Raw genomic sequence first — 15,051 nt, 5'->3', positions numbered from 1 at the left:
AAAAAAACCTGGCAGATTAACGGGAATAACCCCTTCTAATTCCAGTAACACCCCTGCCACTTACTGTGCTACTTTGAACAAATAAAACCTCTGATCCTCAAAGTTCTTAATTTAGTCAGTATCAGTACTGCTTTCCTCCCAAAAGGTTGCTGTGAAAATTGAATAAAAAAATATATGTTTGTGGGGCACCTTGCTGGCTCAACTGGTAGATCTTATGACTCTTGATCTCAGGGTCATGAGTTCAAGCCCCATGTTGTGTGTAGAGATAGATCAATAAATGGAAATTTAAAAAAAAAAAACTTTAAGAGAAAATACACTTACAGTACTATACTGTATTTATTGAAAAAAAAAATCTGTGTATAAGTGGACCCACACAGTCCAAACCCATGTTGTTCAAGGGTCAAATGCAATTTTTGGGTTTTTTATTTTTCATTTTTAAATAGGCTTATAAATCTGACACAAGAGTATTTCCTTGTATAGTTTATTAACTTAAGTATCAGGATTCATCCACTGAGATTCACTGTGTGGTGCTTATGTACACAACACATACATTTTTTGTGAGGTTTTTTGTTGTGTGGTCTGTTATGCAGCCCTTCTCTTACAATTTTCTTACTATTTTCTCTAGCTTATTTTATTGTAAGAATACAGTATATAACACATGTAACATATATAATATGTTTTAACTGGCTGCTTATTTATCAGTAAGGCTTCCTGTCAATAGTAGGCTAGTAGTAGTAAAGTTCTGAAGAAGTCAAAAGTTATCTGCAGATTTCTGACCACGTGGGGGTCCAGTGGCCCAACCCCTGCATTGGTCAAGTGTCAGTTGTACTTAAATTAGGAAATTTGGGGGCACCTGGGTAGCCCAGTCGGTTAAGCGTCCAACTTCGGCTAAGATCATTATCTGGTGGTTGGTGAGTTCGAGCCTTGCATTGGGCTCTGTACTGACAGCTCAGAGCCTGAAACCTGCTTCTGATTCTGTGACTCCCTGTCTCCCTGCCCCTCCCCCACTTATGTGCATGCTCTCTCTCACAAAAAATAAACATTAAAAAAATTTTTTTTAATTTGGTGAAAAACAATGTGAATACTTTTTATTCTGCGTTCTGCGTAGCTAATAAATGTCTAAGTAACAATCAACATAAAGATAATTAAAATAAATGAAAACAAAGAATAAAAAGGGAGAAAAATGAAAACGTTAGCCCCTAGTATTTAGTCTCTATTGCTTTAGTCTCTAGACTAAAAATAAAATTCAGATGATAACTCCATATTAGTAATCTGATTATAGTGCAAGCAAGACTGACAGGGAAACTCTTCAGATTATACAATTCCATTGTAAATCAGTTTGTTAATGTTTCCAAAGTGCTGCAACAATCATCCTCATGGTTGTAATGAGCCCCAAGGCTTTTCTCCTGTCAGAACCTTACTATGATCCCATATCAGCTCAGCAGCCCAGTCCTGGCTCAAGGCACAATAACCTGTGGTTTATAAAGATCCTACTATGAGGTCTGCATTCTCTAAGCTCTGGCACACAACAACCTTGACCTCGAACTCCAAAGAGATCAGCAAAAGAAAGACAACAAAACCAGGATAACTGCTATTGGCAACTTTGAAGAACTAGAATGTGTCAAAACGGCAAAGGAACCCCAACTAGGAAATGAATCCTATCAGCTGACTAGGGTTATGTTTTCTAAGAAAACTATGTCATCCCTCTAATAATTCTGTTTCTACTATGTACACATTTCTACTTTAGGCTACAATAAACGTCCATTTATTGTCCATGGATATTCTTGGATGTTATGCTGGTTCTGCGGCTTTATCATGATGTGACTTTTGGCAAGCAACTTAACCTTTCTGTGCCAGTCTCATTAAAAAAAAGCACAACTAAATCACCCATACAATCCCTTTGAACTTGTAAGTGACTGTAGTATCTTCGCAGGGACATAAGTATCTTATTGAAAAGCCACAGTCTTCCAAGGAGCCAGGCTCGAGCCGCAGCCACACCAGCTACCAGCCTTGCATCACTGCCTATCTCCCGGCGTGGCCCTGAGACGCCAATGAAAGATAAGGTTTGTGGGATCTTCTTGTATGTCAAACATCAATAAAAATGTGGAAAAGCAACAAATGTTACATTTGTTTAAGAAACTCGTGGTTTTAAACAAACCCTTCCATGGCTGTGAGGGCTGCTACGCACGGAATCCTAAGCCACATGCTCGGGAGCTCTGGACGCGGCAGCTGCTCCTGCCATGTCACTCCAAGAATGAATCCGTTCAACTGGACACGGGCGCAGACACGGCTGGCCTGCGGACCTGCACACCAGCTGTCCGTGTTTGCAGTTCTGCCTTCAATGGTAGGCCCTGCCCACCAGCAAATGGGCTTTTCTCCAGTTTGTTACAAAGGAACATAAACTTCCTGGTTACAAGTGAGCTACCAATCGGCAGAGGAAGGTAAAAAGCTAGATACAGATAATGGGGACAGAAAGCAGGAAAAGCAAAGGGGAAATGGACAGTGGCGTGGGCCATCAGGGGCTAATCCATAAGAGATGTGCAGCCCTGAAACTTGCTTTGGGCATGAAAACTCTTCCCTTTAGGACAAATATATAACTAAGGCCTATCCTGCTCTGTAATCCTGGAGTTAGTGTCTCCGAGGGCTTCTTCAAAAGAGCTGCTGCAGAATTTGGAGATAAGGTTAAATTAGCAGATATGGGTCTCAATGGATCAGACACCTCTGTCACCTGCCAGAATCACCGATAAACATGGGGTAAAGCCACTGCCCAAGTATAGCCTCACAAAGGGAAGATTCTTCAAATAAGATTTCTATTTCTATTCATCTTCTAATTGATATAAAAATCACAGTAGGACCCTTACCAGCTAATTTAGGTCCTTCAAACTTCAACAAACTTTAATTTGATACTAATCCAAGCAATTGAGGGATAAGCAAATATCCACATAATAGTTAAAATTTGAAATTATTCACAAGTATATTTTCAATTAGCAATAATTGCGCCTCGGATAAACCTCATTGGCTACGATACTGTCACTGCGCAAAGCTCCGAAGTATATTTTAACAAATAAAACCTGAGATACTTAAAAACAAAACAAAAACCCTGGTGAAATTTACACATTAACAAGAGAGAAGGAACAGCTTTCTAACACCAGGACTCTTCAGGGCCTTCTCAGGACACTAACGATCTATCGGTGATAGACTGATTGATAGATGGATAGATACATATATAGATAGATTGTGACTCTAAAATATAAGCAATTTACTTTTTTTCCATTTTCCTAGAATAGTACTTATGTTAACCAAAGGAGGTTGGATATTGCTATAAATCTTTACATTGTCCATTTTTTTCTTCTGTTATGCTTAATGTTTATTGTAGAACTCAAAACCTAATGTAAAACTGTGTATATTCCCGATTCTGCTTGTCACGGGTTGTGAAAGCGGTTTAGTTCTCTCATACTGACGATGTAGTGGAGAGAGAGGAGTTGACGTAGGGCTGGGGACAGTCACACGGCATCCGCTCCTTCACATCACATCAAGCCCGTCTCCTCCGCAGTCCCGTCCACGGCCGCGCGGCAGGCTCAGAGAGCTGCGCTGGCCCAGCAATGCCTCCGTTCTTAGTCTGAGAACAGAAGGGAAACTTTCAAGGCGAAGAAAACTTGGCCTGATGACAGTCGGCACTTCATCTGTGAGGTGACTTGATGGAGGAACAGCAGACCCTTTCATAAAAAGAACATGAGTCTTAGACTCCAACACTCATGTTCAAATCCAGCTCTGAGCAAAGCTCAGTGAGTGACCTTGAACAAGCATAACTTAGCACAGTCATTTCCTTGGCCCTAACTTTGCGATTATTTATTATACTTGATACACTCCTCCCTGTGAGGGTTATGTGAGATTTTTGTGAAAATGCTTGCTGCATAATGGATTCTTGACAACTGTTACCTGGATCTCCCTCTGAGGAAGCCTCACATTGATGAAAGCATGTCTGCTATTGCTGTCTGCACAGCTCAGCGCCCTGAGGTCTGGACTGAGAATTCCTGCATTAACAATATGATGATAAAGGCCCTGGCCAGTGAGGTCTAACAGTGACATCTCTGAACTGACCCACGAGAGCATCTGGCATTAATCAAAGCTATAAAATATCTCTTGAGGTACTACATGCCCTATTTATTGGTATGTTGGTCTCAAATTTTCATTTCTAGTTTAAAAATATAAATTGTCCCCAATTACCCCTGGACTTGGTGTCCACTTAATTGTCCTGTCAGCATGTAAATCATTATGTCTTTGATCATAGTATCAGATACGTGGGTTTTTCTACCAGATCAAAGTTTCTTTTGAGAACAATTACTTCCTGACACAAAACTGACACATTCCTATCTTATCATGAGGTTTTTGAAAACAGGCTAATTGACACATATATTGCAGATAACAACATGAGTCAGTCATCTCCCTGATATAGAACTATGTAGATCTAAAGCTTAAAAACTAAAACTCGACCCAACTACCATATGTTCTAGAGTCAAAGAACTACTAAGTAGTTGCTTTTCAAGGTGAATAGTGGTAAAGAGATGTGAATTTAATTACTATGAAAACTAAACTAATCATCCTCATATTCAGGATGGAGCACTTCATGTCACCTAGAAAAGTTATATTATCATTGTCATTCTTAGACATTTGTCAGTCATCTGACTAATGTGGCCCTGTGTCTTACCAAAGCTATGCAGACTTGTGGTCAGGCTATGGCTCCTGCATCCTACCCTGTTCCAACACACGCCACCCAATGCTCTTTAAGATTTTTGGTTGCTACACAGTAGGGCAGACACCAATTGTCTACCTTTCCTAGTTCATGGGGAAGGCTACCAAATGTTCCTAGTCCCTCTTTCCATATGCTTACAGTAGTGACAAAGACACAAAAATTTCTTCCATTTATCAAATTATAATTTCAACATATGCATGTAAAGGTGTGGGTCAGGGAAAAACACATAAATTATTATTAGAGGGGCGCCTGGGTGGCTCAGTTGGTTGTGCGTCCGATTTCGGCTCAGGTCATGATCTCGAGGTTTGGCGTTGGTGGTATAGTGGTGAGCATAGCTGTCTTCCATGATCTCAAGGTTTGTGAGTTTGAGCCCCGCGTTGGGCTCGGTGCTGACAGCTCAGAGCCTGGAGCCTGCTTCGGATTCTATGTCTCCCTCTCTCTGTCCTTCCCCTTCTCGCATTCTGTCTCTCTCTCAAAAGTAAGCAACATTAAATTTTTTTCTTAAATAAATAAAAGATGGCACTGGGGTGCCTGGGTAGCTCAGTCAGTTGAGCATCCATATCTTGATTTTTCGCTCAGGTCATGATCTCACGGTTTCTGGATTTGAGCCCTGCTTTGGACTCTGCGCTGACAGTGCGGAGCCTGCTTGGGATTCTCTCTCTCTCTTCCTCTCTCTGTCCCTTACCCTACTTGTTCTTTCTTTTTCTCTCTCAAATAAATAAACTTTAAAAAAAAAAAAGAGATGGCATTAGTGTTAATTATTCTGAGGTTTGCTGAGTTTGAGTTATTAACTGTTTAATGAATATGAATACTATCATGTCCTATAAAATGAGAAAACATGTAAATGTATTAGATGTGAAAAATCATTATGGCATCAAATAGAGAATTTTAAAGATGAAAATGGTGAGAAAATAAATTGCTTATATAATGTCACTTAATATTCAGTCACTGGACAAATACTTAAGTGCCCAATGTGCTTTGTGCTAGGTATTTGGGATCTGTCACTGAACAAAACAAAAAAGATCCTTAACTTCCATGAGGTTTATATATATACATATACATACAGATAGCTGACAAAAACCATAACAAGTAAATTATGTAACATGTTAGAGGAGACTGGGTGCTATGGAAGAAGAAAAAGAGTAGTGTGAGGGTATTTGGAAATGCTGTGGAGGGGAGAGAAAGGAGGGAGTTGTGACCAGTTGGTCAGGGTGTGCCTCATTAAAAGGTGAAGAGGGGGACGCTGGGTGGCTCAGTCAGAAGAGCGTGTGACTCTTGATCTCAGGGTTGTGGGCTCAAGCCCCACGTTCAGTGTAGAGATTACTTAAAAATAAAATCTTTAAAAAAAGGTAAATAACAAAGAGGACAGTGTGGCAGGAGCAGAGTGAGCAAGGGGAGCAAAGATACAAGACGAGATCAGAGAGGAGGAGGGAGTACCTTGTAGGCCACTATAAGGACATTACTTTTTACTCTCAAAGAAATAGGGAGCCAATGAAGGATTTTGAGCAGAGTGACGTATGTATTGAAAGAACACGGGTGACCTCTGTGTAGAGAACAGACTGCAGCAGGCAGCGAAGGCAGCTGGGAGACCAGTTAGGAGGCAACCGCAGGGAACCAGGCTGGGGATGATGGTGGCCTAGTCTAAGGTGTACTAGTGAGGATAATGAAAGGTGGTCAGGTCCTGGGTATATTCTGGAAGGAGAACCACCAGCATTTCCAGACCGGATCAGGAGTATAATATGAAAGAAAGAAGAGAAAGGACTCCAGGTTTGGGGCCTGATCACTTAGAAGGATGAAACTGCCATCTCCTGAGATGCGGGCTGCTGGGGGGCAGGACAGGTTTGTGAGGGGGTGAGATCAGGACTTCAGGGCTGGACATATTAAATCTCAAACAGCTAGTAGTAATTCAAGTGGAGATATTAAGTAGGCAGTTGGTTCTCAAAGCCTCTCATTTTTTCTAATCCTTACAACAACTCTACAAAATTGGGTTTATCCCTATTTTATAGATGAACAAACTGATGCTCACAGAAGCTACCCAAGGTCATGCAACTAGTTAGGGACAAAACCCAGATCTGTCTTACTACAGAGTCCTTACCATGACCCAATATACACTATTACCTCTGGAATAGAAATGCCACACCAGTAATTACCAGTCACTATTTCTGTGACCCTGGGCAGGTTTTTAAATCTCAGTGCCTCAGTCTTTTCATCAATGAAATAAAGATGTTACATCACAGGTACTCCACTGTTGTGAAGACAAAATAAGGTAATGTATGTAAAAGTTATGAACCATAGAACAGCTTTTACTATTACATTTACTAGATTTTATCCTCCTTCAACAGGTTCCTTCAACACACAACAAAGGGTTTAATATGAATTAAACATCATTAACTTGTGTTTGGAAGGATGTAAGACACCTTTTCCTCCTGATCCATGACGCCTGGATTAAGCAAGTATCCACAATCCAAACCTTAATTTACAACAGTGACCAACTTGGTGCACCCATTAAACACGAGACTTCAACAGCCCGCATGGCATTTAACTATCTGGTGTCTCCTCTCCAGCACGGCTTTTAGTGTTGTAACAGTTGGCAATGAGAAAATCACAAATGAAAAATATCAACACATTTTCTAAGAAAACATGCCTGGAAGGAAGGAGAGCAGAAAAAAAGACCTGGTTTGTTATCAGAGTTAACAGAAACCTTATTGTTCCGTGTACTATCTGATTTACAGCCTCCTGATGACAATAATATCTAGAATACCATCTAACTCATCACTTGCTATGAAACTGAAGAAGACCAATAACATATTTATTAAATTTCCTTAGGGAGGCATGCTCATTTCACTTGTCTTTGAACGGGAGGACGAAGTCGCTTAACATCTTTGTTGATAGATCTGTTTTCCAACCTACACAATGTGGACTAATATTATTTTGCCTATGTCACAGGCTTTTTGTGAAGGTCAAATGAAATAACATATGTGAAATTAATTTACAAATTATAAATATGTTATAAGAATAACTAGACAGTCACCCACCACTTGTCCTTTGGTAAATATCTGGTATTAACAAAACAGGGGCTCCTGGGTGGCTCAGTCGGTTAAGAATCCAACTTTGGCTCAGGTCATGATCTCACTGCTCACGGGTTCAAGCCCTACATTAGGCTCTGTGCTGACAGTTCAGAGCCTAGAACCTGCTTCAGATTCTATGTCTCCCTCTCTCTCTCTGCCCCTCCCCTGCTCATACTCTGTCTCTCTCTCAAAAATAAATATTTTTAAAAAATCAGTCATGAGTTGCAGAAAACCCTTATAAAAAAATGAGATACCAATTTCTCTGTGTGTGTGCTCACTTTGTAGTACCTAAGAAAATTTAAAAAAAATTACTTTTACTGTTTGTTTATTTATTTGACAAAGAGAGAGAGAGCACAAGCAGGGGAGAGGCAGGGAGAGAAGGGGACACAGAATCCGAAGCAGGCTCCAGGCTCTGAGCTGCCAGCACAGAGCCTCATGCAGGGCTCACACTCATGAACCACAAGGTCATGACCTGAGCTGAAATTGGATGCTTAGCCAACTGAGCCATGAAGGTGCCCTGCCCCTCAAGAGAATTAAAAAGAATCTACTCATCTTGGAAAAGGACATCACAAATGTTTTAACTATAGAAGCCACAGAAGAAATAGTTGGTAAAGTAGATCCTCCCACAACAGATCCATATTCCAACAAAAAATAGCTTCAGATGGTTCAGATATGCCTTCCAAAATGGGGAAAAACGGACTGTAAGGTCAAAAAAAAAAAAAGATGTACTCACATACTACATATGTGACAGGTGTCACATACAAGATCATACTGCATATGTGACAGGTGTCATATACAAGGTCATTTTACCTAGTACCTCAGTCTCTGCAAAATGCTGAGTAACTCAGAGCACTAAAAACTAGTCCTTCTCCTTGTCTCCCACTGGTCATCCAGTTGCTTCTTCACTACCTCTGGCAAAACTAGAATTAGGAGAATTGAGAAATCAAAATTAGTCTTAGATCCAGGACTACTTACCACTTCTCTGTTTCCTTGACTTAATTGTCTTCTGAACCACGCATAGGAATCCACAAAGGGCTGACGACATAGTTGCTTACTAGCTGACTCCCTGAGCCTAGAAATCCTTGAGCTGTGTTACCAACTTCCACCAAAACTTTAAAAAAAAATTACACAAATATCCAAAAGTAGACTAAAAGCTAGAAAACATCCAAGTGCATACACACGGTACGCATACAACAGAAGAATGTATCCTCACATCATTCTGTTAGTCATTTATCAGCTATGTTGAACTATAAATATATTTTTAGCCACAATAGCAAGAAAAAAAGAAGGAACGTAATCAGCACTAGAGAGCAAATTTTGCCAGGGGCAAATACTTTCGATACTGCTTATTCTTGTTTCGGTATAAAAGAGGCTTAAATTTGCCTTTGAGATAGAAATAAACAAAATAAATTGCTTGAGCACTTGAATTCTTAATTTTCTACGAAACCCTTGCTCTCCCCTTATTTGCAATTTGCTAACATTTCTCAAATAATCCTCTGAGTAGAATTCCCACTTTTCCAGAAGTATCCCAAAAGTAGGTGAAATGTTTCTTTGTGTCAAGGCCATTTGGCTTTTACAGCTTACCTAATTTCTGTACCATTCTGTCAAAAGATAATGTATTGATGTTGGTAAATCATTGCCCCATCTTTGTCCCTGGTTATGATTTTTAAGCTACTTAAAGATAAAGTGACTTAAGTTTTTTGTATTGATCACACCTGTTCTGGTATTTTAGCCTCCCCTGCCCCTTTTTTTAGAAGTTTTTTTCTTCTAAAAAAAGGGTTTGGCAATTTTTAAAATACCAAAGCACACCACAAAACATAGCCTCTATTTAATGATCTGACAGATGTGTTGGCATTGTGTCAAGGGACCTTGAATTTCAGGAATCCCTGAATTACAACCAGGATAATGTTTAAGGCCAACTTCAGTGTGATCTATCGTGCTCTTCTAAGGTTTCCTGTGTGAAATAATCACATGCGTTACCAGCAAAGCCGGAGAAGCACACTCACCAGGTGAACATAAGGCACGAAGTATCCAAAAAGTGCAAGTGGTACTCCAACTGCCCAGACTGCATAAGCTGTCACCTTGAAGAGGGCAAAGTTGAAGATTCTTTTTGGAGGACTAAACTTCCTCTTGGAAAAGAGGGAGACTCTGTCGTTGCCTCCTTTGGTTCCACACTCTTTATCTTTGGCACTTGGAACAAGAGGTCGGTACGTAAAGCTAGCCAGAAAGAGAATAAACATGAAAACGCAGAGCACCCTCAGCGTGTGAAAGAGGCCCACGTTGTCGGTCAGAACCCTTAAAAGGAAAGGCAGCAAAATTGTGAAGATGCTGCTGCCAGCGGTGACAATGCCATTCACCAGTCCAAGGCGCTTCTTGAAGTAGTGTCCCAAAATGACCAGCGAAGGCTGGTATGCAAAGGAGCAGCCACACGCAAATATGATTCCATACGTAAGGTACAGAGGCTCGATGGAGCTGTGGGAAGATGAAAACATGGAAAGCAGCTTTCATTATTTTTATCAAGTGCCTGATAGAATAAAATCTTCTAGTAAAAGTGGGTGTTAGCTCTTCAACAGATTTTACACAAAAATTTAACAGAAAGAGGTGAAAAACTTATTAATAAGCTACGAGTTATGACACTAAAAATATTTAAAAAAATTTTTTAATGTTTATTCATTCTTGAGAGAGAGACACAGAGCGTGAGCAGGAGGAGCAGAGAGGGAAGACGACACAGAATCTGCAGCAGGCTCCAGGCTCTGAGCCATCAGCACAGAGCTCAGCGCGGGGCTCGAACTCACAGACTGTGAGATCATGACCTGAGCTGAAGTCGGACACCCAACAGACTGAGCCACCCAGATGCCCCCTCTTTAAAAAATTTTTTAAAATATCTTAATGTAATCTGAATGGATAATAAAATGCCTAAAGTATGTGAAGAATGACCATTAAGGCCATCAGTAATTTTGTTTTTTTTCCTCTTTCCATGGATTTCAGGTGAACCGTGCAGCACTCGGTCATAACTTGTGCTCTCCACAGCTCAGAAAGGACAGTGCCAGGAAAGGGCTCAGAAAAATGACAGTGATTAAGCTAACGAACAAAAAAACAACCCTAGTCTCAATAAAAGCTTTTGAAAATTATTATTTCGCTATAAAAACTCATTATTTTATTGAAACTCCCCAAGCACTTACTAAGCAATCTATTCAAAGGAAAAGCTGCATTTGATATTTTTCTCCCCAAGGGTATGTCAGAAACATTTGCACAGAAAAGCAGTTGTGCCTCGTTTTTGCTGGCCTAAGGGCTGTAGAGCAACCTTCGCCCCTGTACTGCACTGCTCTCAGCATTGTGCAAGACAACCAGAGATCATGTCTGACTGCAGAAAGGCGAAGTGTGTTCTGCGTGATCCCACCTTGTAAGTCTGAAGGCCATGTATGCCTCAAAATAATAATAAAGGATTAAGGATGGTATAGTTTAACCAAATAACTTAATTACACATCTCTTATGAACATAAAGGAGATTATTATGTTCTTTGAAACAATTAAGATAAGGAGTAAAAGAATACTAAAATGTTGTCTTTTGAAAAGCCCAAATCAAAAGGCTGTATATCAGCAGTAAAGGCAAATTATTTATTAGAAACTAAGATAGATAAAGTTGGTTAATAATTAAATTTTGAACAATAATACTAGTCTAGCAATATGCTAAGTTATCATAAGGAACTCTAGAATCTGATAAAATCAAGGCATGTTGGCAATCCTCTCTGAGACGCCCTTCCCCCTTTATGAGGCCACAGCGAGCACAGTCTCCAAATGAGGCTCAAGAGTCACTCCTAGGTTTTCCCAGATTAATTTTACCTCACTCTGATCACCCTTTACTGAATCTCCACTCTATCCCATAAACCTATATTTAGCAGCTATAGGCTCCAGGTACTTGATGAAAAAAATATTTAAAATGTGAAAAATACCCTATTCATAATCCTAAGTGAAAGAAGACATCTACCCAAATAATACAGAACAAAATACTTCATTCATTCTACCTCAGTGCCTCAGTTTTTCCACATATGTAGTTTTCAAGATAACTGCAACTTACTACTTAAGGTGCTATCTTTATTTAACAATTTTAAGGGGAAAATCTAAATCTATTGTACATTTCTCTACCTTTTCCAAAGCATACATTAAAAATGGTGCTGACAACACAGGATCGTCATGAACACCTGTATCTATACAATATTCCACAGTATTGTAAAGCTGTCCGCTGGAAAACCAGAGAGCCACGGATATAAAGGGGAAACATTCTCTTGGGCACTATTTTAAGTACCAAGTTCTGGGTGATACTAAGCTTCTTACATCTCCTACAGAGTAAGGCACGTAAGCACAAATGATGGCATTTTCAATGCTGCTCAGCATCTTTCACTTCTAAATTTTCACCTAACAGCTGGTTCAAATTGTTGAAGTTTGACAACTCAATATGTGCAGTGTAAATCAGTAAGTATCAATCATGTGTGTAAAAAGGATTCTCAGAAGGGACACTGATGTGACCTGGAGTTGCTAGAGTAGGCTTTCCTAAGAAAGCAGGACTGGAACTATAGGAAACTGGGTCCACTATTCAACACCTGGAATTTATACCACACTTCCCGTTGCTCCCCTGAAAGCTTGACAGCTTTTGATCAGTGGGTTAAAAGAGCGAAACTGAATAAAAAATATGAGAGAGCCACAAACAAAAGCATTCAAAGTATGAAGCTCTGACTTGCAGCCACGGACAACACTGCAGTCATACTGCTTAAAGCTTACGCAGTGAAAAGGAGAATTTTTTCCTTGTAAACAGCAAAGTTTCTGAAAATGCAACTTCATGGTATCTAACAGTTCTTGAAAAGCAGCGTGAAGAACCAAGTCCTTACCTTACAAAAGAACTGGACAGGAGTCCAACGAATCCAACAGCAGCACCCACGACAGCTGTCTTCTGACAACCAAAGATGTCTGTGAAGACGCTGGCTATTGGGCAGCAAAAGAAAATCATCCCCATGGACAGAGAACTTACCCATGCTGTAAGAGAGGGACATAAGGGACATTATGATATGGCAAACTGCATCTGTAGTTATCCCATAGGATATAATATGTATTTAGAATGATATTAGTGCAAAAAAAAGCTATTACTTTTTTGGAATGGGAGGAAGTTGGAATAAATTAGAAACAAATCTGAAGCACAACCCAAGGGACTGGCCAATACTAGTTATAACTGGCACAGCAATTATTTGTGTTTAACTAAATTCTTATTGTTTTCTTAATCAAATCAAACACTCTCCTATGACCCAAACACTATTAATCTCTATTTTTTTTTCACCACCATATCAAATTTACTAGCTCGGGGGTCACGTAACTAGTTAGCATGCCAGAGTCTCATTTGTTATCGGAATTAACCAGACAAATCGCTCCACCAACTAAGAACGGCCATGCACCACCACCCACTATTAATCTCTAAACTGCTATCTTTGGTTTTAAGCAACTTCTAGTCTATGGAAAGAAAGTCATAAAAAAAAAATGAGATACATTAACTAGGGCATGCACAAGTGGTCAAACTGCAAGAAATGCCCACTGGAAGTCAGGAGAGTGGATAACGCTTAGGGGGAGGAAACTGAACCATTTGGAATCAATAATTAAGAACTGAACATCTGGCGTGCCTGGATGGCTCAGTCGGTTAGGCGTCCAGCTTCCGGCTTCGGCTCAGGTCATGATCTCATGGGTCATGGGTTCGAGCCCTGCGTCGGGCTCTGTGCTGACAGCTAGCTCAGAGCCTGGAACCTGCTTTAGATTCTGTGTCTCCCTCTCTCTCTGACCCTCCCCTGCTCATGCTGTCTCTCTCTCTCTCAAAAATAAATTAAAAAAAAAAAAAAGAACTTAACATCTGCCTAGAGTCTGGGCTTAGTTCTTGTGCTAAGGGAATCAAGTCATACACAGGTAGACTATTTGTTGACCTGGATAATAGTTACTGGGTATCCCTTTATTTATGAAACCACATATACGTTTTATCTTCTCTTCTGAAAGTATGTAATCTTTCACAATTTAAAAAAAATTTAAGAATCAGAAGTCATGGGGTACCCGGGTGGCTCAGTAAGTTAACCGTCTTAACTTTTGATTTTGGTTCAGGTCGTAATCTCGTGATTTGTGGGTTTGAGCCCCACATTGGGCTCTGCACTGATGGTGTGCAACCTGCTTGGGATTCTCTCTCTCTCTCTGTTCCTCTCCCACTTGCATGCACACACACACACATACTCTCTCTCAAATAAACTTAAAAACATTTTTAAATAAATAAAAAAATTTTTTGAAGAATCAGAAGTCATAATTTCCTGTTCTGAGTCCATAAAAGCCACAACAAAAAGGAACCAAAAAAAAATACTGAATATAAATTACCGTAATTTTGTGCCAAAGAAACAAGTGATCTCACAAGATATTAAATCTATGTTCTAATTAAAAAGTATAATAAACCAATGGCACCTACGTGAATGGGCTAAAAAACAAACAGATTTGGACCCAAATCCCTTAGCCCTATAACCACAATATATCCTTAGGCAAGTCATTTTCATTTAAGTCTGTTTTCTTATCTCAAAAGGGGATCTAACATATACCTTTCCAGAATTATTAAGAATTAGGGAAAATGTATCTAAATCTCAATATCTAGCACAGAAGATCTTGATGATTTAGAGTTTTAACAACAAAAAATTGTCTGTCTTATACACTGGAACAGATAATCTTCAGGTGTACAACATAATGATTCAATAATTCATCATGATAAGTGTATTCTTAATGCCCTTTATTTCACCTATCCCTCCACCCACCTCCATTCTGGCAACTACCACTTTGTTTTCTATATTTAAGAGTCTGGTCTTTTATCTCTTTTTCTTTAGCTGTTCGTTTTGTTTCTTAAATCCCACACATGAGTGAAATCATATGGTAGTTGTCTTTATCAGACTTATTTCACTTAGCATAATATCCTCTAGTTCCATTTGTGTTGTTGCAAATGGCAAGATCTTATTTTTCTTTATGTCTGAGTAATAGTCCAGTCTGTGTGTACACATGTTGTATAAATATGCATACATGTATGTGTACACATGTTTATACACACACCCTACCTCCTTTCTCTCCATTTGTCTATGGATGGACACTTGGGTTGCTTCCATTAGCTCAAACGATGCAACCTTGACTTAGGTGTTGGTGGTGGGGATTCAGAAGTAGAGGGTGTAAGGAG

At 39.7% G+C, this 15,051-nt stretch overlaps 1 protein-coding gene, 1 long non-coding RNA gene and 1 pseudogene across 2 annotated transcripts in view; 1 reads left to right on the top strand and 2 right to left on the bottom strand.

Moving 5' to 3' along the window:
* SLC16A10 (solute carrier family 16 member 10) overlaps positions 1 to 15,051 on the bottom strand; it is a gene marked incomplete at its 5' end in the record, with an annotated part of 110,990 nt that overhangs the window by 26,278 nt on the left and 69,661 nt on the right. The window contains 2 exons of the mRNA XM_029943210.1: positions 9,828 to 10,293; positions 12,707 to 12,851. Of these exons, the coding sequence (XP_029799070.1) occupies positions 9,828 to 10,293; positions 12,707 to 12,851 (611 nt within the window). The remainder of the gene's footprint in view (positions 1 to 9,827; positions 10,294 to 12,706; positions 12,852 to 15,051) is intronic.
* On the top strand, positions 1,773 to 7,281 carry LOC115296944. Its single transcript, XR_003911158.1, has 2 exons — positions 1,773 to 2,063; positions 7,096 to 7,281. It is a non-coding gene; the product is annotated as an uncharacterized LOC115296944 (long non-coding RNA).
* Positions 2,854 to 3,045, bottom strand: LOC115297236 (annotated as a pseudogene).

This window comes from Suricata suricatta, chromosome 7, assembly GCF_006229205.1.
Source record: "Suricata suricatta isolate VVHF042 chromosome 7, meerkat_22Aug2017_6uvM2_HiC, whole genome shotgun sequence".
Taxonomy (NCBI): Eukaryota; Metazoa; Chordata; class Mammalia; order Carnivora; family Herpestidae; genus Suricata; species Suricata suricatta.
Note: the sequence above shows the minus strand (reverse complement) of the source record. Positions and strands in the feature narration are given on the sequence as shown.